At 42.9% G+C, this 23619-nt stretch overlaps 2 protein-coding genes across 6 annotated transcripts in view; one reads left to right on the top strand and one right to left on the bottom strand.

Moving 5' to 3' along the window:
- Window positions 1–15004, top strand: part of STRBP (spermatid perinuclear RNA binding protein) — a 63422-nt gene extending 48418 nt beyond the window's left edge. For 2 of the 4 annotated variants that reach the window (XM_036394194.2, XM_036394193.2), the window contains exon 18: window positions 388–10743. In XM_036394194.2, coding sequence (XP_036250087.1) covers window positions 388–482 — 95 coding nt within the window. In that variant the 3' untranslated portion in view covers window positions 483–10743. Of the gene's footprint in view, window positions 1–387; window positions 10744–13669 lie in introns of those variants that run through there. The other 2 variants (XM_036394198.2, XM_036394197.2) reach the window with 2 other exon arrangements.
- Window positions 15005–18450: 3446 nt separating this feature from the next.
- The window catches only part of RABGAP1 (RAB GTPase activating protein 1), a 60975-nt gene continuing 55806 nt past the window's right edge, over window positions 18451–23619 (bottom strand). For both annotated transcript variants that reach the window (XM_036394190.2, XM_054516911.1), the window contains 5 exons: window positions 23047–23151; window positions 22490–22573; window positions 21610–21681; window positions 20950–21147; window positions 18451–20142 (listed from right to left, as the gene is read on the bottom strand). In XM_036394190.2, the coding sequence (XP_036250083.1) occupies window positions 20020–20142; window positions 20950–21147; window positions 21610–21681; window positions 22490–22573; window positions 23047–23151 (582 nt within the window). In that variant the 3' untranslated portion in view covers window positions 18451–20019. The remainder of the gene's footprint in view (window positions 20143–20949; window positions 21148–21609; window positions 21682–22489; window positions 22574–23046; window positions 23152–23619) is intronic.

The following is a 23619-nucleotide window of genomic DNA, read 5'->3' as shown; positions in this document are numbered from 1 at the left end:
ACTTGTTCTTATTTCAAAGACAAGAAGGGCGCTATGCTCTTTTCCAACATGATGGCAGTCATTTCAGATGATTTATAGAAGTCATTTTTTATTTTTTGTCATTTGTTGGGAGTTACTAACCACATTGTAAACTTGCCCCCTTGCTGCATATTTTACATTTCTCTGCTTTACTGAAAATATGAATGAGCTGTCAGTTCTTTGTTTAGAAAGTGGTAACCTTGGAAGTGTTAGATGTTTCAATACCTTCAAAGAATTCAAAGTGCCCATTTTACAATGAAAATTCCACTTGCAGCTGAAAGAGCAGAGAAATTTAAATGGAGCTTTAGCTTCAGCCAGTCTCAGAAATTAACGTGAGGTTTTTGCTTCTCTGCTCTTCTCCCACTGTAGGTGGTTTTTTCATTGACAGTCCCTATTGCCAGCCTCTCAGCATCGCACCTTTTATTATTCACTTGGGCCCTCAAGATTTCTTCTCTGACTTCTAGAACCATCAGGTTGTGTGGCTCCAAATGGCATTTTGTACATGTCTTAAAAGCAAGAAAAACGTGGCTCGTTTTGAGGTTTCTCAACTTCAGACATGGGATCTGAGCTTTTTTCCTTCTTTTTTTTTTGAAAGTGTTTTTCTCACTTCTTGAACTTTGCTCCATGTAATGAAAAGCAATACTTAGTCCAAGCCACAAGTCCTCTCTTTGGGTACATAGCAATAGATGTGTATATACTCCTGGTTATTTCTTTACACTAGAAGGGGAAGGACTGCTGTGTTGAGGGGGGAAAACCAAATGCCAAACCAAGGCACAACCTGGGTCGAGTGCTGTTTCGAGCACTGAAATCTGCCTTGACTTTCACTATTGAAGTCCTTCAGAATTTTCATACTATACTGTATTTGCATGTTTCCTATAAAAGTTGCTACAGAGCTGTGCAATGGTCACTCCTGAAGCAGCAGTGCTTTGTACCATTGTGCATGTCAGCAGACATGAAATGTAGCAAAATGGCAGAAGAAAACAAATAGAACATAATATTTTTTCCCAAAATGTAACTGAATGATATATTCTCTCTCTCTTTCCCACATCATTGATATGAGGCACAAAAATGGTAGGCCTGAACTTGAAAATCAAGCAGATTGCTTTTGTGTCTCTTAAAATCATCACCAAATGATAGGAAAACACAATATTTGGGAAACATCCAGTTGAAAAAACTTTGCTGCTCTAAATTTACTGAGATATTTCCCTCTTGAATATTTGTATGTTGATATTTTGAGATTGTCAATCAGCAATAACTGAAAGCTGAATGTTTTTTTAAATGGTATTGGAACATCTATATGTTGCAGCTTAAGACTTCTAAGCAGTTTTCAGCAGGTTAATTCCACTTTATTCTCATTCTCTCCGGACCTTCATAGCCATATGCACTTGTATAAAATAAGCAGAAATGTAGTGACTGTAAGCTGAGATCGTGATATAAAAGGTAAGAGATTTTATTTTCAGCTTAAAGAATATTTTTATTGCTTTTTTTCTAAAAATCTCGTATACCTGTGACAATCTTGTATATGGCACGTTTTTATTATGTCTTGATAACTCAGTGTTTAAAGAGGTAATACATAGGTCTGAATCCCAACTTTGTATTTCTCAAGGCCAATTCAAATACTGCAGTTTCAGTTAAAAAAATATTACCTAACACGTAAGAAATTGTTTGGTTTTATCAACAGACTGTTCTCCTTCAAATATTTTTCTCCTGTGTAGCATAAAAAGCTGTGTTGATACTGCTGTGTCAGGCACTGCATTCCTTGCATCCTGTGGACACGTTTGGGTAGGTACCAAAGCCAGGCCATGGCCTGCTCTGAATAATGCACACCTTGGTTCTGGCTAAGTGCAATGGGTGACACTAATAATGAGAGAAACTATTTCCCTAAACTGTTAAAGCTAAACTCCAAATGAAGAATGAACAACTTTGATGATATTGCAGTTAAAATCTGCAGAGATCAAATTACATGAGGTAAATTAATTCAGGAAGCAGCCAGGTTTGCTTCCCTCCTGTGGGTGCAGTGCAGGACAGGAGGGCAGGCGGGCAGGGATTTATCTCTGCGTGAATCCTTTGCTTAGCTGTGCTTTTCTACAGCTGGAAATTAGGATACAGCCATCCATAAATAATTCTTTTCAGTTCTGTAGTAAATGTTTTAACAATATTTTACTTAGATTAAAATGGGTTTGGATTATGACCTATTGGTGCACATGATATGTGTAGTTTTAAAATACTATTTTTTTATTTGTCTTTTAAACCTTGCGTTATGCAAAGTTGCATAGTACAGTACTCCAGAAGTGCAGTACTTGCAGTACTTGAAGTTGCTGGAAACAACTCTTTTTATATAAAAATGGCTAAAAAACAAAAAAGCAAAAGGGAGCAAGCTGAAAATAACGTATTAGCATTTTAGGGTCTCGATTCAGAGATGAAAACAGGGACAACCCCTGACTGGTAACAGTTGACACTGGTGTCAAACAGAAAACCACTTGGTACAGAATATGTAGTGGTGGATCAAGCCCAAAGGTCTGCATCAAAACACTAACAGCAAATAGAAACTATATTTAATATTGAATCATCAAATTTACTAAGTAACTGCATGTACATCCATTCCTCAGGATATTTCTGGATATAATGCATAGGCTGGTAAGAGAAAAAGAGCTCTTCAATAGTGTCAGCTTTGCTCCTGAACTCACACCTGGGAAGTGAACTGAGGAACTGTTCCAGGGGCTGGCCCTAGAAGCACATAAATCCTTCCATGACACCTGCAGGACAACTGACGGGCAATCAGAACGTCCTTCCTGTTCAGGGGGCAGGTTCTATCTGCTGTTATCTTCAAGGTGCAAACTCAGGGCTGCTTCTGCAGCTCACCTACAGTTCAGTCCCTTTTTAAGCCTGGCAGGCCCAGCAGTGCTGATCCTGGAGCAGCAGGCTGCTCTGCTCCTTCAGATAGGATATTATATGCATCAAGGTGCATTATAATGAACTTCTCCCAGATATTCCTTTCCTAAACTTAACTGCTGTCAGCCTGACAAGCACTGTCCACTTCAAGACTGATAGTAAACATCTTGCTGACTCTCATTTGATCTGCTTCTTTGTGGACTCTGCTTGGCAGCTTAATCCATATGCATTTCTTTCCAGCAGAATTGCTTTAACTGTGAATTTCTGTAATTTTGTTATCACTCTTTTTAACTCTTAAAATCCTAAGCTTTCCACTCTCCTGCTGTTTTTTTAAAATGATCTCAACTTTCTTGCATCTTTTTTTCTCTAGATGTCCCTAATACCCTGCTGTTTGTAATGCAGTAAAGCATTGCAGCATTTATGTCTGAGACAGGCCCCTTGCCTTTGCTGCCTCCCTTTTCAGTAGGAGAGAACCATTTTCTGATATGTGAACACCACTAAGACTCCTAAATCTGGGTTCTGCAGCCTCCTGGAATCAGAGATAAGACCCTAAGGGGCATGATTGTCTGGGAACCCCTCTCATCCATGTGGAACTGGAGCAAAATAGCCCCATGTACTGAAGGGTCACGGAGTAGGCTCTGAAGTGCCTGATGTATTCAGGTTTGAGAGAGAAGCCAATTCCATCAGTAGATTTTAGCCTAATATCAGGCTATTATCTGATTAGTAATCTGGATAACATCTGCCTCATCAGTGTTGCATCAAGAATGGCTTTGCTAAGGCAGAAGTAGAAACTCATTTCTTCTGCATATAACTTTTAGGTTTCCTTTTAAAAGCCTCCTCACAGGATCTTGGTCTGAACTGCCTTTTCTGTGAGGTTGGAGGTCTGTGTTACATCTATTGGGCTTTGCATTTCTGCATGTACCCAAGAGCCAAACGCATACATCTGGTTGTGTATGCTCTGTGCAGCTGCCAGTAGCATTACCAATTCTGGAGTACCTTTTCAGTGGAGCAGAAATGGTATTTTACAGTTTAAATTTCTGGTTCATGGAAAAGAAATCTGAAAAGTTCCTTTCAATTAGTACATCTATAAATAGGAGACCAGGGAAAGTCTGTGCCTATACACTACCCACCTTAACGCTAGTTTTAGCTAACCAGATGATCGTGTGTATTTTGGGACATGGTGTCTGGCACTTAAGGGATTAAAAGCCAGAGATTTACAATGAAGAACCAAACTGTTTAATGTGTTCTCTATACTGGAAATGAATGGCATCACCATTGACTTTGCAAAAACACCCATGAGCTTTAGGGGTCTGCTTGTGTCCTACTTTGCCAGCCATAAGAGATTCCTCCAGGCAGGCTCTTCCTAGAGAAGGGTTTAGAGTAAGCAGCCTGGTTTGGAGGGCTTGGCTAGCTCAGAGCATGGTGTGTGGTGCTTCCTGCCATCGTGTTCTCTCTCTGCCAGTGCTTGCTGTCTTCCTTAAGCACACATTCAGGAGCTGGAACACAGTGACCTTATTCCTGGGCGTTTGGCCAGTTGGGTGGAGGGAGGCCAGGCTGTGCTCCTGAAGGGAATGTGTAACACGAGGCCTCGGTTGCCCAAGCAATTTCTGTTGGACACGGTGCACAATCCAACCCTCACAAAGGCAATTTAGTGCCTGGGTAGGTGGTTCCTAATCTGTCTAATTTGCTGTCCTGTAGCCAGTGTGAGCTAATTAGATGATTCAGCAATTGTCATGGCTCCCCATTTAATGTGCTGTAAATGCTGCTGCCATGACTTTCACTGCTGTTAAACACCTTTGCTTCTGTGAAGTCTGTCCTCCTGCCCTGCCTTTTCTGATCATCTTCTAGAATCCTAGTAAAGAACTGATTATCTCAAATTATGAAATTGTTACATATACGTATCTAGATTCTTAAAAACTTTTAATCAGACTGTGAAGCACTTCAGAGAAACCAGTTTTCCTACAAATATTTCAACTTATTCATGTGCCAGAGGACTATTTCTACTCATTAACAAAGATCTGAAAATGCTCCAGTATCTCTCATCTCTGGAGAAAAGGATTCTTTCTTTGAGAACAGTTGCCTTCTGGTAGGAAAAAAGATTTAAAGTGTGTCTTAATAAAAGACTGTGCCCTCAAGCCTCTGAAAGAACTTAACTGGGGAAAAGTGCACAAATCTAAAATTATTTGAGGCTTTTTGCTCTCATTGAGCTATTGAGAACAATTTCCCTGACAAGAAGTTCCTCAGATTATTAGGATGTAGAAAATGCAGGAGGAGGGGCATGAAGATTTTTCAAGTAGTCTGAGAAAAACATCTTCTGTTTGTTGGCTGTTCAGCTATTCAACTCTTGTCACTTATTTTTCTCCAAGACAGCAATAAATGTGAGCAGCTTTAACGTACCACCTCTGATCCAGTCCTGGCAATGTCCCTTGGAGAGTGAGAGTGGCGCTCCCTGTTTTTTCTGCCACCAGCTCCCTGATGTAAAGTCCCTTCTTCATTTGTAATTCTGCATCTGTACTTTTGAGCCAGTCTAGAGGTGGGACAGCTGAACATTTCTCCTAATCCGTATAAGCGACAAGACGGTATTTCAGTCTTTACTCAGACAAAATTACAAGTTTCCTTCTGCCTCTTGTGCTTGGTATACCAAGATATGCTCACTCAGTATTAGAACTTCTTGCCTTTAGGTAAATTCTAAGACAGCTGCCTCTTACTTAATGAAGGGAAAACTATGTCCCAGCCTCAGTGAGTTCCAAGTCACAAAGCAGCTTACAAAAACAGCTCCTATTTCCGGTGGCTCTGGGAAGCAGCACAGCAGCTCTGCTGCTGTGGATTCCCTTGGATACATGATGAGATGTGTAAACATGAAATTCAGATTGTTGTTCTCAGTCATGAGGCTGACTAAGACCTTGCCTCTCTGGCATCAAAAGAATGAAAATGAGCTCTGTGCTGGGCACACTGAGGAGCTCTGTTAGGAACGGCTGTTCTGTCTCAAAAAACAGTAACTCAGCTCGAATGTTCAGCACACAGACCCTCTTGGGCTTCCTGCTGAATAATCCAGTGAAAAATGAGATATTTTATTGACTTGTTTAAAGCAGAGCAAAGAGACAGGGTAGCTGAATCTGCTGTCTTAGTACAGGAGACAGCTTGTCTAACAGCTTGTTGGTTTCATTCCACTGGAAGTGGAAATTCTGCTAAAGTCATTTTAGAGCACTTCACCAGAGAAACCCAGCACTGAATTCCTGTGCCTATGGACCACAGCAGCAGTTTCATGTACACTTTCTTTTGAACATAAACCATTTAAGCTAGTGGTTAAGTAGTTGGCATTAAGAGAATTGTCACCAGGAACTGTTTTATTGCTTAACCCCAGAGCGATGCCTTCTTAGCTTTATTTGTGTCATCTGAATCCACACCTATTTATGTCCAGGTATTGTGGTGCTTGCCTTTTCTGCTCATAGATACGGGTTTCACTTGTTGGTTTGTGACTGATATGTGAGATAATACAAAAGCTCAAGTAGGACACATCTGCCTGTTCCTCTCTGTACTCCTCTCTCTGGGGTTCCCCAGGAGAAAGGGGGCTCTTCCTCCCACACCGCTCTGATGCTGTGGAAGCAAGGCAGTGCTTTACTGGGAGTGCTGTGAGTTAGGTAAGAGAAAAGTTCATCAGACAGTAAGGTTTAAATTCAGTAAAATGGGGTTTTTTCTCCAGTTCCTGAGATTGCATGAAACATTCAGACCACATTGTTTACCTTGATGTTTTTGAGGAGCTGAATGTCCAAAAGTGGTGTGTGGAGATGTGCAGTTCTAAAGCATATCTCTTATTTTGGATGTTGTTTTATCTTGTATTTGGTGCCTTAACTCGGTACAATTTAAGGTCATATATACTGTACCACAGGTAGTTTAGTAGTTGTGTACTTGAAAAGAACCCATCAAGCCTAGTCTATAGAAACTCTTTTACAGACTGAATCCTTCTCAGGGGGCGTACTCTTCCATGCTTAATTAATAATCCACCAAGAAGTGAGAGTTACAAGAATGTAAAGAACATTTAAAAATTTTAACTGTAGAGACTGAATTTATCTGATTTCTAACTTCAAAGGTTTGGGGTAGTAAGATAATTAAAGCTTCAGTCTCTTCTATGCTGTGTAAGTAAACAACTTCAAAATGTTTTCTCACCAGCCAGAACTGCATGTTTGTGAAAACCTCTGGACTGCTATCTCTAGTAGAATAAATAACACTTAATTTCAAAAGGCATTAATTGAATGTAACTGGCTACCCTCCGTTGGTTAGCAGAAGAGAGTTGGAATGAGTAAAAGCTGCAGTTAATGTTTAATTGATTAAACTTAAGCCTCATTCATACCTCTAACCAGGATCTAGAAGCTCCAGCTGCCTTATGCTGCTTTGCAGTTCATGAGGTGTAGTGCAGCATCAGCTTGAACACAGGATTTCTGAATGCATCTGGTTCTGGCAAGAGAGAGAAAACATAACAACAGAAGAAAATGTCCTTCTCCAGTTTTAGAGGTTAGAGCATCATAGATAGAAGCTGGAGGGAAAGTTGCACTGCCTTTTCCAAGTCCATTAAGACAGCCTGTGGTAAAACCAGGAGGTTGATGTGTGCTGGGGAAAGCCAGCAACCTTGTGTACTCTGAGCAGGGGGAGCTGGGATTGCTTTTTCAATAGTTAGTGAGAACTTAGGTAAGAGGTTTAAGCTATCCATACAGCAGGCTAAAAGCTGCTAATGATGTTGCTAAAGGAGATGAAATTATTTTTTCTGTTCAGTAAACAAGTCCAGGAGTGCTGGTTTTCCAGAGGAGGAATGTGAGAAATCCAATGGACAAATTTTGTTTCCTGATGCAGTCCTACCAAAACAGGTAGATAGTTCCAGGCAGTGTACAGAGCATGCAATTGAATTTTGGGAGGAAAAGGAATAATAGTAATTTCCTCAGAAGGAACAGTAGTGAGTTATTTCTGCAATGCCCACAGTATTCCAGACAAGCTGCCTTTACACAGAGGAGCACGGCAACGAGGGAAAGCAGATACTGCTCCCAGTGACCTGTGTGTACACATTTTAGGTCACCAATATCGGTGTAACTCCTTATGACAAAGTAGGTTCATCTTACCAGCAAAGTGTATTTTGACATTCTATCCACTTCTATTTTTTAAGCTAAAGGGGAGTTAATCATAGCACTCATCTGTTTCGATGGGAGTAGAGCAGAAGGTAAGTTTTAACTTCATACTTTGAAGCTGCTATGAATAGATTAACAGTGTTCCATGGAAACAACCTGATGTACTTCTTTATTTTCTTGGAGTTTCATTTCTGTGTTCTTGCAAAAGCACAAGCTTGTGGAAGCGTAATCAATACAGAGTTACTCAGGGTACTGCATCATCTCAGCAGTGGACACTAACTGCATCTTAACAGGCACACATAAATCAAGCCTAATCAAGAGGAACAGGACATCTTGGCAAGTTTTGCTTTATTACTGGCACTGCTACAATTTAATGATCTATGCATACTGAAATGTGTGTATTGCTGCACTCACTCCCAACAGAATGTGAGTCTTGTAAGGGTGTCCTGTAAAGTATCAAAGTCAGGGCAAGAGAGACAGTATTTATTCTTCTGTCATTATTTTCACAAAGAATTGTTTCTAAGCAGATGGAAATCTGCTCAAAGGAGAATAACGGTGGGCTAGAGAACAGCATTCAGAGCAGTACAGCTATTGAAAAGTTCGTGATCCTATGAATTTAATTACAAAAATTCTGATTTGCAGTACAGATTCTTTCCTGTGTTTTTAAACTCCTATCACTGTTTCCCTGCTCAAAATAACAGGATAAAGACAAGTGTAGTTTTCTGATAACATCCATTGTGTGGAAATCCACAAACACTGTAAGAAAAGGGAGGCTGTACTGCAGAGAGCATATTCAACTACAGAGCCATTCTCTGGGCAATGCTGCATAATTTAGGAGTGGGTAACCATGCCTTCAGGGACAACATGAAACAGAGCAGATGGTTGAAAAAAAATCACAGAAAAAAGCCTCCAAGCTTTGTCCAGTCACACATTTACCCCTCTCTGCAGAAGGGGACAGGTACATCCATACACACATAATGAGTTATCTGTCAGGCATCACAGAGGTCCTTAAGGACAAATGTTTTGGAGCCAGTCTCCTTTTGGACAGAAAAAGCAGGAAGTTGACTCTGTCTTCCAGTTCCAAGGTGCAGTGTCTTATTTCTCATCCTAACCCTAAGTCAATATTTATTGATCAAACTGACTAAGCTTTTTAGGCCGACCAGCTCTCTACGAAGCAATTCTCTCTTGAGCCTCTGCAGGGGCCAGTAACTGGTGCTTAACTACTGCTTCCACTCGGGAATGTCACCGTGCTCCAGCTGCCCCAGAGCCAGCCTGGGACACTGCACTTCTCAGAGAGCAGCACTGCTGGGGCTGGGGGCTCTCCAGAGCACTGAAGTACAACAGCAGAGCAAGTCCCAGTGGGCTGTATGCTTTTAAAGTCCTGTCCAGTTCTTAGTGACAAAGTTGAGCATGAAACCTGTACTGCCAAATGTATCAGGCCCTTGCTGAGAAGGGCATCAATGGGAAGCAGTCTCAGAAGTGGAGATTTTGAGGAAAGGCTGGTGCTTTCCAAGGCCAACTCACAGGCTGAATTTCCACCCACCAAAAATCACTGTCAACCAGATCAATTAAAATTGCTGCTAATTTGGGCTAAAATATCCTTTGTGTAACCCAAACCACCACCATCCATGCATCTAAAGAATTCCTAAGCAAAGACTCCTCAGGAGGCAGAGCCCTTCTGACAGGAAATCTGGCAGTGCAGTCTGATGTGACTTTTCTGATGATAATTACTTCTCCAAGACAAGGCAAAGACAGAGGCAGTGCTTTGGGGCAGTGTTTCATGCTCAGCAAGTTTGTAGAGGGAAGGAATGCATTTCTCTAAATCACTTGTACTGTATTTGTTTCTAGACTTGAATGAATTTCACTTTTCCTTTGTGAGTCAGCGTATTAAACGTTAAAGAAAAGGTCTATTTTTCTAAATCTCTTTCACCAATAGAGGTCTGACCTGCAGCCAAGAGATGGATTTATTTATCCACAGAGGACGGAGTGTTTATTTTTGAACTAAGATTGGATATGGCATTGAATAAAAAGAAGTATGACCTATAAACTACTGAAACCTTAAATACTATGAACGAATTCCACAAATGAGTAATATGGTGGACGATTCCATCTTTCTTCCCAATAAATCTCTCTCAAAGAAGTTACCCAGAATTAAACTTCCAAATGAAGTACAAGAGATCCTTGTGGTCTAATTACAGACTACTTTCAAAATACTTCCGTTTTCTCCCAATTTGTAATCACTAGAGAACAATGATGACTGAACTATTCCCAACTATAAATAAAGCCATTTCAAATAAAGTAATTTGGCAACAACCACGGCTATTTATAGCACTAAAAATGTAATCTGAACATTCAAATTTTCTTAATTTGGTAGCAGTTGAGTGGGAAGAAAAATAACTGCACAATGAATGTTAAATTGAGCTGTATCTACTCACTAGCCAAAAAAAGCGTACAGATGTAAAGGGAACGCTCTTTGTACCTTCAGTTGCTTCCTCCCGTGCTGCTGTACCCCGTACACTTGGCTTCATTTGGCTTCTGTGCTGTGGTTTGTACGCCAGCCACTGTTACTGACTGTACACAACACGACTGCACTGTAATCTCGGGTCATTGCCACTGGTTGTAACCCAACACTACAGACTTCTCTGTATATAAAACTGGAACCATGTCCCATTTGCTTCCAATAGCTCCAATAAAGACTTATCTCTGTAAACAGGAATTACGGCCTAATGACTGCTTGGGGGGGTGCTTACAGTGAGCAAACTGCCTCCAAGGGGGTGCTGAAGCTGGGATGCCAAACCACCGAGGTCCATTGTGCCGAGTCAGGTGGCAGGCTCAGCAGAACGGACACACAGGCTCCCGAAGGCTGCAGCGTTGGCAGAGATGACTTGGAGGTGCAAACATAAAGCACATTTATGCTGGAACAAGCAGAATGCATTCCTTCACAGAGGTGAAAGTGAACAGAGCGTTACTGGATTTCAGCTTACGAGGGCTGCTGCACACAAGTACCTCTGGGGGCTTGCCTTGGAAGCAGTACCAGAAAAGCCCAGAGAAGGCTGTAATAGCTGTGATCAGCCAGGAAGGCAAGTTTCACTCCAAAAAAAAATCTGGACAATTCCTAGTATTTAGCTAATTAGAAAAACAGGATGTTTGTTTTCTTAAAAGATAAATTATACACATAAAGAACAAGTAAGGTTCTTTCAAAGTTCTCTCCACCCCTCTCACTTCACTGTGTTTCTTAAATTCCTGTGGTCCCAGTTTGTCCTCTGAGGTCCAAAGCAAATCCAAGCAATTTCCTTGTCCAGAGCCACTGAGGACAGGAGTTGGGGATACCATGACAATTGTGTGGCTGGTGTTGTTTGCTTGAGGTTGCAACTCATGGTAAGATTTACTGGAATACACACATATGTCCAGCCTGGAGTTATAGAACCCAGCTGTACTCTAGAAGAGAAGTCAGTGAACATAGAGTCTTACTTTTCTTAGAAGTGTTTTTCTGGTCTTGAAATGCTAAATTGAAGTGTGAGTGCAGAGGTCATTAATCAAATTCAGAGGAGATCAGACTTGAGAAGGGATTAGAAACTGTTATGAGCTGACTATAATTGAGATTGCACTTAATGAAATGAGATGTATGAAATCCCACAGCTTAGAATGTATGATAACTGGAGCAGGACTTGGTGTGAGACTTTTGCCCTCGACAGGCCAGTGTGCAGCCAGGCCAGTCTGCTGGCATACTGCAAACAAGTCAGTAATGCACAAAGAGCTACTCAGGGACAAGTGTACCAAACACAATGAAAACTTGCATCACTAAAAATTTAGAGCTGTATCAATTATTTAGCAAGTAAGATCCACAGAGAACTGAAGAGAGTCACTTAAGAAAACATCATTAACACTTAACTGAAACTGAAGTCAGTCTTACCTACTGTATTAGCATAGCGCCTGTCTGCTCATGCCTGATGTTAGCTGGCTCACTAAGAGGTCATTCCAAAAGCTCCCTTGGGATTATCATCTCTGAGGTGCTGAGAAGGCTGTCAGCTCTTCAGCACCAGCCTGGCAACTGCTGGTGACAGCTCGCAGCGAGCTGGGCCCACTCCAGGAGCTGGCGGGCATTCTGTGGCCCCGCAGGAATGGGAGAGGGGCACGTATGGCAGTGGGACATGGGAGAAGCCACACAGCACCGGGCCCGTGCTGGCAAGGGAGGTTGGCACATCCTTCTTTCCTCGTTGAGAAAATGCCTGGCATCTCCTCCTCAGTTTTACTCCTGTCCTGCCGTAGCTAAGCTAACTTTGCCCAGGCAGTTTACAGAGTATCTTGCTTGAAGCTGTGATTTGTGGCCCCCATCACCCCCCTGCCCTGCAAACCAAGAAATACCAAGTCCATCTACTTTTCCTCGGCAACCTGCAGTGCCTCTCACTATGAATCTGCAGCTGAATGCACACAGTGAAATCTGCACAGAAAGCTCCTTCATTTCAGGCCCTCCCCAACACTGCTTGGCTGCCCCATCCCCTGCTGGCACAGCACCGAAGGGATCCATGCAGAAGGAACCATCTGCTTTACAAGCAAGATGTCCAGTTTACCTTGCTGCAATCAGCATCACCTTGGAAAAGTGTATTTGATTGCAGAGGAAGCAGGAAAAAAATACTGATTGACTGATGTCCAAGTTTGGTGTTTAGCAACTAACAAGCCAGCCTGTAACTTCCATGTGCAAAGAACTGCTGCATCTATAAACCTGCCCAAAACAGCACCCCTCTTTCTGCAAGAAGTGTCACCTCACTTCATTGCTCATGACATAATGCTGACTTTGGTGGTTTGCTGCAGGGTTGAGTTCCAGCAAGTCAGCTATAAAGAGTTTTTCCCATTTGCTAAGCTGTAAATTATCCTTCTCTTTTGTGACCCCAATCCTTGGTAGAGCCAACTGAAAGAAAGTGGAGCTGCCACTGCTTTCAGGGCCCTGAATTCATCTTCACTTTGGGCTATACATTCCAGCACATTTATTTGCAATGCTGTAAAAAGCCTGTGTGTACTCTTGTTAAAGTTACAACAAAAGGCCCTTTCTTGCTCCAGGCACGAACATGAGGCAAAATCCTAAAAAGGCCTTTAGATCCCAAAAAAGCGCCAATACCCTGCACAAACAACACTTCCCTCTTCTCCTCTGTTTAGGTGCTGGCACACACCAAAGGTGGGATTTCCTGCCTGCAGTGAAGGCAGGCTCAGCGCTCTGCTGGTTCTGATTCATTCAAAGGGACTTTTTTTTTTTTAATATCTGGGTACCTTTGGATTACAGTAGAAGGGGAAAGGCTAAACCAGGGCAAGATGACAAAATACAGCTCAGTAAATCCCATTATGGTGCCCTGCAAAGCAGTTCCACACAAACTCCTATACTGCCAATACTGCAAGTCTTGAGGTAGCCACAGGACTCCTGCATCCAGCACAAAGCAAGCACATGGACAGGGGTTTGAGCTGCAAAGATCAGTTATCCTGGGTTTAAAGAACGATGCAGTTTTGAGAAAGATGCTGTTACACGTAGAAGACATGTAACTTCTGTTTGTACAATAAACTATTCTGAGATCAAATGAATAAAAACTTGAACGGAATTTAGAACTTTCCAGTTACAGTAATTACTGGTCTCCTCACTCTGTCCTAACTAGGGGAATGTGCAGCACCTGTAACTTCTAAAGACATCCAGAGTTCAGACCATTCCTTTAATGCTGAAGCTGGGGGCACCCAGGAGCTCTAGTTTGCTGACCATGTCTACAAGCAGCAGCCATGTCACCTACAACTCAGAGCATTCTGGCACAGGCTCCCACAGCCCCTCTGTGGGACACAAACCACCTCAGGGAGACGCACAATCTCCTCGTGCAAAACACTTCCCCCCCCCTTCCTGATGAGATCTTGTTCCTCAAGAGTTTCCCTGTGGTATTATGCAGCAGTTCTGCCATGCCCTGAGTAGGTGGCAAGCTCAGATATACATTGCTCTGCAGGCAACCAGCCTTCATCCTCCTCCTCTTTGCCACCCCTTCTCTCTGGTGCACCAGTATTAATTACCATCAAACCACTTCTGTAAGCTAGCCAAGCCTCCAGGACACAGAAGGCAATAGATCACTCCCCCGTTTTCTGGGCAGCCAAGACTTGTGCCAAAACCACAGTGGTTTGCTGTGGCGTTCTTACAAGAACCGATAAACCCCTTTCACCTGCACCATGACAGCTGACAGTGACACAGCACTGCCATCTCAGTGAGTCCTTTACTAGCCTTTCTCAGGCACAGCAATTGAATAAAATCTGCACAGCAGCTTTCTTTTCCTTGTGTGGCATAAACTGACCAGCCACATCAGAAAACTCCATCAGGAGTCACTCCAGGGCCCCTCCCAAATGACATTTACCAATGTGGCTCCAAGGCCCCCTTTCCCCATGACACCACCAGCTCTGTGCATGAACAGACGCTCACAGCAGGGAGTTTAAACACACAGCTTGGATGTTTTCATGGCACACGCTAACTGTGCTCAGCACGAGGAGGGCTTCTGCTCAGAGCTGGCAGCCTGCAAGTCTCATCTCTTCTGCACCTTCTGGAGCCTCAGAGCCCAGCGCGGCTGCGATTCCATCTTAAACACTGCAAGCGCTTTCCTAAAAATCATCACTTTTGCCACACAAGCTGCTGATTAAGATGGACCTCTGCAACTCCATAACTGAACCAGCCTGCTCACTGCCATAAAACAACCTGCACTTGGACTCCTGATCCCCTCCAGCGACCACCATGTTAAGCCACACATCAAGGGCCCATAAGGTGAGATCTCCAGAGACCAACTCATGTCACCTTCAGCTATAACTCAAGCCACTAAAGCTGATTAAAAAGTACTTTTACCTTAACATTTTAACCAACATGTAATGTTTTTTGTAATCTGAAAAACTTCTGTGATAAACTTTTGCTATAAAGTTTGCTACATCTCCTATCTCAACCATTATTAATAAACAGAGAATTAGAATGATTTACCTGTAAGTTCAAGGTGTATTAGAAACACATCCCACAGATTTACTTCCAAGACACTTCAATTTTACTACACTTCCTCCTAGGAGATCATTTTTGTACAAGGACATAATACAACTTTCTAATCAGATTTGTAGGAGGAACCCATGAATTACTTAACCAGCAGTCAGTGGTGTGACTGACTTCTCATGCACATTCTCCACGAGGAGAACAGCCCACGGCAGCCACTCATCACATTAGAGATCAAACAGCTCCACTTTATTAGCTCTCACAGCCTATTTCAAAGGTTTCCACCTCAGGAGGCCTCAGCTCAGACCTGCCTGTGACAGGCTGCCATGAACATCATCCACCTCCTGCTGAAAGGCTGCTACTGCTGCCTGGGAAGAACTCATTGCCTGCCTCAGCCTGAGGGGCCTGGGGGGTGTCTGCAAGGGGAAAACAATAGACGAGGCCATTTAAACCCCGTGCAAATTAAGGCGAAAATTTTATACCTCCACAAGGGCCATTAATGCACTACAAGTTCTGTACAGGTTTCCCCAAAGTATCACTCATCTCTAGCGGTTATTGTTTGAATCTAAAGCTCTGCTGTCCTCCGCTGCCCTGGTGCTCTTTTACCACCCACAGACACTGGAAGAGCTCTGGGAGGTTCTGCATGGTTCCCTCAGGAAGCACCGCACCGCCCCGCCCGAAGGCCGCTGCTCCCCTCCAGCCCAGCAGCTCAGCGGTGTGCCCGCACTCCGCACCTTCTTCCCGCCGGACCAGCCCCTGCCCGGGCCCCGCTCCAAGGCTCCTTCCCCCGGCACTCCGCCTCCGCTTCCCCGGCCCACACGGCAAACAAAATGGCGCCGCTGCCGCCGCCGCGCCCAAGGCAGCTCCTGCTGCCACTCACCCGCCAGCCAATCAGAGCTCCCCGCGGGCGCCGCTACCGCGAAAAGCGCGGGAAACCGTGAGGGCGCTGAGGAGGCGCTCGGCGGGGCTTGAGGAGCCGGAGGGTGTGGGATTGTCTTCGAGCTCCTCCTCGGCTAAATCCACCTCAAACAGCCCGGTTCTACTTCAGTTAGCTCGGTTCCACTCATCCCCATTCAGCAGGAACTCACACCACCATGAGGAAACACTTGACTTCAATGTCAAACTCAACAAACATGGCTCCTGAGCAAAGCCCTCCTCGCCTCACAGCCTGAGTTTCCTACCGTGCCTGTGGCCAGATTATCCCAAGGAAAAGCCCTCAGTCCCAGATTACACTGTCATGCTTGTTGGTATGCAGAAAATGCAGCAAAACCAAGCCCGTGTTGCTCAAGTGCATTAGGATGTGCAGTGGTAAATTCTAGCAAAATTTCGGTATGAAGAAACCTTGATGCTGTTTGGCAATACAGAAGGAAAAATACTGCACAATAAAGTGATGGGAAAAGGAGGAAAAATTAAAACAGAAAGCACCCCCCTGAGTGTCCACTGATGGTTCATTTCCAGTATTTTTTTAATTTAGGAAGGACTCTCGGTTCACTTTGTGGGCTCACAGGAGCTCCCCTGAGCCACCAGGGCTCAGGCACGAGGCTGGGTGAGCCGCCCGCCTGCAGTGCTGCCCCCGCACCGCCGAGGGCTGGAAAACCTCCCTGGATTAAACTCTTATGGTAGGCACCTCCAAAGTGTCTAAAGTTAGGCTGGATGAATGCGAGCCAAGCTGTTGAACAGATGGAGTGAAATCCTCCTCTAGATAACAGGAACTTTATATCACTGCCACAGATAAGAAGGGCAGCTAAAAAAAGTCAGGGAGGTAGTTACATAAATTTCAAGACAGCTTACCAGCAATGATTAAAGGTAAAACTTTCCGATAGATCCTGAATATCCACTTCCAGCTGCAGACCCTGAGCTGCCAAGAAGTTCTGCAACACAAATGAGATTGTGACACTCGAGCTCCCACGCTGAGACCACTGGAACGTAATGATACAGCACAAACACGCAAAGCATTTGGAAGCTGGAGCCTGGCGCACAGGAGATTAATCCCAGCATCAGCAGACTGGCATTGAGCTGGAGTTCAGTACTCAAACCCAGCTGAGGCACATGTGAACAGAAAGGTGATTGACTACCAGAAAATAAGCATCTCATTAATGCCCCAAATGCTACCAAACACACTCATTCCTTTTCTCTTACAGGGCTGTAAAATACTTATGCTTACAGCATTCTGACTCTATGCCGTTTTCTACCTTCCTTATTCATAGTTTTGAACATCTGCAAATTCAGTTTCCTCATCTTAAATCTGACCTGCTTCCTTGTCTTTCACACGTAATTACGCTTCCAAAGATGCACACCTCAGCACTGGATCCATTTTTCTTAGTTAGCTGTGGGTATTTTAGATGGAGTTGGATGTGAAATACATTGTTAATATTTATTTCTGAGTACCAAAAACCTTCAGGTAGGCATCCAAAATTATCCATGACTGGAAACTGACTATAAAGTGTTTTTGACGAAATGCTGTGAAACAATTATGCATGTTCTGCATCCATACTAAAAGAGGAGTATATGCTGCATGCAATTTGAAGATAATGTTTATTTAGAGAGTGGAAGACATCTGAACAATAAAGCAGCTTTTTCTCTTCCTTTAAGTACCCCATTTTTGGAGGAAATGCACTATTACACTATTTCCCAGTCCCTTTGAGAAAGACAAGTGGATGAAGGGTTCTTGGGTTGCTTCCTCCTGTCCCCGACTTACCTTTAAACTTTCTCTAAAGATTGCAATTATTGAGAAACTGCAGAGCTGACCTTAGCAAGGCATGCACCTCTGGGAGGACCAAGCAGCAGAGACCACACACAGCCACATGATGCCATTCTCTTAAAGCAAAATATGGCTGGGACAGTGACATCACAGCAGCCTCCTAGAGCAGGGCTGCTTTCCGAGCCACCTCTGGTGGTTTTGGTGACAAGAATCCATTTGTTCTCCTGGTTATCTCTGCAGGGCACAGGGCTGGGGAGCAGAGCTGCTGAGACCCAACTGCTGCAGCCCTGAAGTCGTGCGGGCTCAGCATGGCTACAAAACCCTGCTGAAGATGACATGAACCATGCTTGACCCCACGGAATTTGTTACTGATGGTGATAAGCAGAGATAGCCTACATTTATTTTGCAGATTCAAGCAGAATTTGGAGGGCCATGGGAAAAAAAAAAATGTTCTAAATTGGACATGTTTGAGAAATACTGAGTCACAAGTTTCAAGCTGCACAAGGTCACTTTTGCAGTTTCTTTTTTCAAAGCAAACCCTAGATTTTATTATATAAAACCAGTGTTGGCAGCACTCAGAACATGCAGTCTTTTTTAGCAAAGCCCTTTGCAGCATGACTGTGGTTTCAGTCTTGGAGAAGCCTGCAGATGCTACTGCTTCTACTTTAAGAAGAGAATTAGCTTTATATTGCAAAATATTTAATAATTTTCAGTTCAAATGAAATGAAACAACAAAATAGTTATACAATTTTACTAGTTTATATTTCAATTCATAAAGTATACACACTGCAACTATGCTACCACAATGTCCACGCATCTAATATTGATGGAGTTACAGTAATTTTTTTTTGGTATTAAACAATAGAGATAATGTATGCAGTTAAGGAAAAAAGCTTGGACATAGCATGTTCTATCCTGTAGTTACAGAGTACATTAGCTAGCATTAGTACAGTAAACAAGAAAAAGTTAGAAATACAAAATAAACCAAATATCTTTATATACAAACCAGTGCCTCATATTGTTACCAGCTTATACTCACACTGCACACAAAATTTATCCACTGATGCAATAGATACTTCAGCATAACACAAACCATTATAAATTAAAAAAATTACAAGGTGCAAAACTCCATTCTACAGCTTTCTGGTGAGAACTCAATACAATCCAAGGAATGAGAACTCCAAGCACGTTTAGCACCTACCAGTGCAACTGCATCGAGCGTGAACAATGACCTACACCACCTCAGAACGCCACCAGGAAGCGAGTTACAGCTAGAGATGCTCGCAGCTACACTCACGCTGTGATTTTTGCCTCATATATATCTCAGTTTATTGTTTCTTTGTCCCATTCATACCTATGTGCAAAACTAAAACCTGGGAGCTCTGTCGGAGCTCCACAGAAGGCCTGCTACAGCCAGGTAAAAACAAACAAACAAAAACAAAACAGAAACCTGACAAAACCCAGACAGACTCCATTGAATGTCAGACCATCCACATAATTCATATTATCAGCAGTCCTGGTGCTGTTGATATGTGGATCAAACAATATGACACAAGTGAAACGGGAATTTGCCCACAATTCCGATTGTTCTTGTCTAGCACTTGGACAAGTCTCCCAGCCTCTGGTGGCAAATTGGTTTGGCAGCCCATGCCAAAAAAGCCCAGAGTTGCATAGAATTGATTAGTAACAGAAAGAAATGCCAAACACAGAGAGATGGATGCTGCATCTACTAAAACAAAGTGGGGTTGCTCGACAGGAATGCTGAAATCATCCCCATTCATAAAGCAAAACATGTCACCTCCTACTCTCCATTTCCTACCTCTGGGGACTGCTTTCTGGCACTGATGTAGTTCTTGATAAACTTGTATTTTTTTGTTGCATTTTTTCCGTTTTTTTTTCTTTTTTTCTTTTTTAACTTTGTTAGTGACACTTTTCCTTTCAAATAAAATATTAAAAAAGGTTATAACTGTAAAAAAACCTATCATATGTAAACTTAACAATTAGGGTTTGGTAAGTTCTCGTACCTAGTCTGTGAAAAGCCTCCAGCCAGACGCAGAATGGAGTGTTTCTCGGAAGAGCTTCAATCTAGCTACATCACCTGTTAAATATCAGTAGTATGAACATCCCATGTCTAGCAATAAAACCTCTCTTGTGTTTCCATCCTCTTTATCACTGACCTATTGAAATCCTGACATGCTGTGTTTCTATTATATTTACATTCTGGTCCTCTCATGTCACAGAATTAAACATCTGGCCAAGGAAGGCAACAAAAGGTGTTAAGAAGGTGTGTTTGACAGAACTGCTTTTCAACAAGTCTCTTTTCCTTGGACTCCAGTCACTGTTTTTATAGAGCTTATTGTTCTGTTGAACCACGTTTTCTTTGCAGCTTGTACTTCATTCAGGGCCAGACCCAAATGGTGCTCCAAATCCTGCAAACAGAAGAGTAATTTCCTTAATTTGATACATATTCACAGCACAAGGTTATAGGAGTTAAAACTAGAAGGCTCCAGAACATCTACAAACTCTTGGCCACTTCAGAAGTTAAACCAGTCTTACATAAATTAAAAGCAGAACAATAAGCTGACAAAGAGAAAAAAAAAAGCTTTGAAAAGCAGAACAAGACTTGTGTCATTGCCCTTAGTGAAACATTCCGCTTTCTTCAGTACATCCAAACTCTTTAATTGTCTTCCATCTGAGGAGGAGCTATTCCCACAGGAAGTGGACTTTCTACAAACTAATTTTTACCTTTCTGTGAACAAGCCGCACTGACATATCAGTTTTAGGCTAAAAGCACAATGTTGTCATATTTTACAGAAATACTTCAGGTACCTGGAGTGCTTTGCAATCGTGTTTTAAGAAACATGTCTAACATTTGTCAATGTTACTTCTTCATTTAGCACTGATTGTGAGATAAAGACATGCATGATTCAGTACTCTGTCAGAGCTTGGGCTCCTTCCAAGCAGTTGCAGGAGATCAGGCAGCCAGCACTGCACTGCAGACAGGCAGATGTCTGGAAGCTGTAGTGGCTGCTAAATACAGTTCATGCAATTTCAATTATATCGTCTGCATACAGCAAGTTTCAGACGCAGTGTTTGGTTAAATAACCGTGCAGGAAATAGCAGGTTATGGTTTCAACCAACAGGATCTGTTCCAATCCCTCTACAGCTCACACACACATTTTTCTAGGAATGCAGACATGCTGTACAGACTACAAAACAAACTCCCAGAGCATTACCTGTATTTTACATTCCGCCTCCACAAGCTGCAGCTTGGTCTGGGCCAGCTCAAGCTCCATCTCCCTCAGCTGGTTCTTCAGTGTTTCCTTCTCCTCATCCGTGTCCTCGTCTGAACCATCCTTGGCAGTGCTGGCCACCTTCACACGGCCTTCCTTATTGAAGAACTCGCGGCAGTGCTCGCAGTCATCCACCTTTTGCTAAGCAAACACCTGGCTGTGAGCAAAGCCTGTTCCTGCCTCTGCTCTGGGAGAGCAGCTCAGCACCACAGCAGCCACTGATGGGAACTTCTGGGGAGGCACAGCCAGGCAGGAGCTCCTGCCAGCCCCACACTCAGGGCTTTGGAAACACTGCTGTGTTGTTTTGCTGCAATAATGGGCTCCGTCCCTCCCACTGTTACTTTAAGGTAAAAGGCAGTCAGAGAATCTCTTCCAGAAAAAAAAGACCCCTCAAAAAACCCCCCCCAGCATCAACATTAGCACGTAACCAGTACGGCATGAGAGGACTCACCTTTTCTCCCAGATCTCCCCCTTACAATCTTCTCTTTCATCTATGGGGACTCTCAGCCACCATTTTAGTAATGAAATAAATCGTGTGTTTGCTGCTATTGTTTTGCTAAGAGATTGAAACATTGTAGACTGTGGATCTATCTGGTCTCTTACCCGTATTTTCTCAATTTCAGCTTTATTTGCTGTTTGTTGCTTTTCCAGTCGCTCACTCAGCTGGGAACAAATCTGACAAGCAAAATTATGTTACCAAACCATTTATAAATGTAAATTCTCTCCCAAATGAATGCTAAAGCACAAATAAATGCTGCTGCAATATTAACATGGATAGTCAAAGGACACTTAGAAAGCTAGGAAAAATTGGGATGCTGCATTAAGCTGTCTTATTGTACATTTTCCCATTCTCTACATATTCTTCTATCCCCACAGGAAAAGGTGCAGTTCCAACAGAAGTTATTAACAGTTTGGCCTTGCTAAAGGAGCCAGAAAAGGTTAGGAATAGTATGACCCTTTTGTTGCCTTTGGGAAAAAAAGAACAGGCAAGACAGAGTAGTAAAAAACCCTAATTCATTCCCTGAGACCTGATCTGGGCCTACTAAAGAGACACATGAATTTGCTCCCTTGATACCTTCTGATCAGGAGCTTGAATGCCAAAGCAAAGCCTTGAAAGGAAAAAGGCATCTTTTTTTTTATTTCTGAGGTGCATTTGATTGACAAAGCAAAGATGAGAGAGAAGCTTTTCTTGGCACGAAGTGAACCTTTGATATCCGAGAGCCCATCTGAACAAGGTTTGTCTGTAACTGAGGCTGTGGTGACTGCTGATCTACAAATCCCCACATCAGGGGCAAACAGGACTGACCACTTCAGGATCTCAGCCAAAGAAAATGCAAAACCAGCCACAGCCTTTCCATTTAGAACAGCTAAATTGTGTCCTCAAATGCATGGCACAGATAACACTGACTTCCAGAAATCTCCTAAAATACCCAAAAGTCTTGTACTTTGATAACAAACCACATCCTCATGAAGTTGTACTTACCTGTTTGTAGTCACCAATAATAGAGCTGTTCTTTTTGATCTCTGACTCTGCCTTATCTAGTTCCCTACGACACATTTCCTTCAGCTGTAGGGGGGAACAAAAAGAAAATAAAGGGTTTATATAGGTGTAGTCTGAAAAATACCCAGGTGCTATTTCTTCCTTCTCCTTAACCTCACTGCTGTGCTCTACCCAGGGACCCAGAGTGCAGCTCAGCTCCATGCAGGCAGGGCAAAGGCAGACTTTGGTGGCCATCACTGACAGAGCAGTGGGCTAGCCAAGGAAAGGAGGGATTCAAAAAGTGCTGACAGCTGAAGTCCTGCACTGCCTCTCTGTGCAGCATCTGGCACAGACTGTGACACTGTGATTTCAAGTTAAAAATTCCCCACCCTATGAAGCACCTGGCAGGAAAATGCAAATTTTGCTCTGCTGACGTCCTTTACACCACAGAGGAGGGACAAACATGACTTAGAACATTAAGCCCTTCCCACACTCGTCACTTTTTATTTTTATCATTTCTGTACTGTAGAGAACAGCAAGAATGACAAAAATGCCCCAACCTGGGCAGATTCTTCCTCCAGGCGCCTCTTTTCTTCTTCTGCATCAATCAGCTTCTGTTTGGTCATTAGCAGCTCCTTATTGAGGGCATCTGCCTTCTCCTCTGCCTGAAACACAGAGTGGAGCCTGAGCAGAGGCTTCCCTGCTGTGCCTCCACCAGGACAGAGCCAAGAGTGCAGCCATTCCAGCCTTATTAAGGTTTGGTTCACTGCTTTTAAAAACAATAAAACTTTATTCTGAAAATTATTTTCTAAAACTTCCCATCTGCAATAGCAAAGCAGCAAAACATCAAAATTAATGGCATGTACCACTATACTCCAGCCCTCTAAAATGCCTCTTGAATTCAGTGATTAATTCTAGCAAAACTGGAGTAGGGATTGCTCCAAAGAAATCCAATACCAGAAATAAGTTTCATTTTCTTGTCCAGTCTGGAAGTTGACCAATACATTCTGAAGACAACCAAAGGCACAGAACAGCTCACAATAAAAGACTATAACCAGCTCAGACCTAAGTTTAATTTGCAAACATTCAACCTTGCAATGAAAACAGAATTAATGAAAAATGCCTCTAGAACA

Source organism: Molothrus ater, chromosome 20, assembly GCF_012460135.2.
Source record: "Molothrus ater isolate BHLD 08-10-18 breed brown headed cowbird chromosome 20, BPBGC_Mater_1.1, whole genome shotgun sequence".
NCBI lineage: Eukaryota > Metazoa > Chordata > Aves > Passeriformes > Icteridae > Molothrus > Molothrus ater.
The sequence above is the reverse complement of the archived record's forward strand: the minus strand, read 5'-3'. Positions and strand labels throughout refer to the sequence as shown.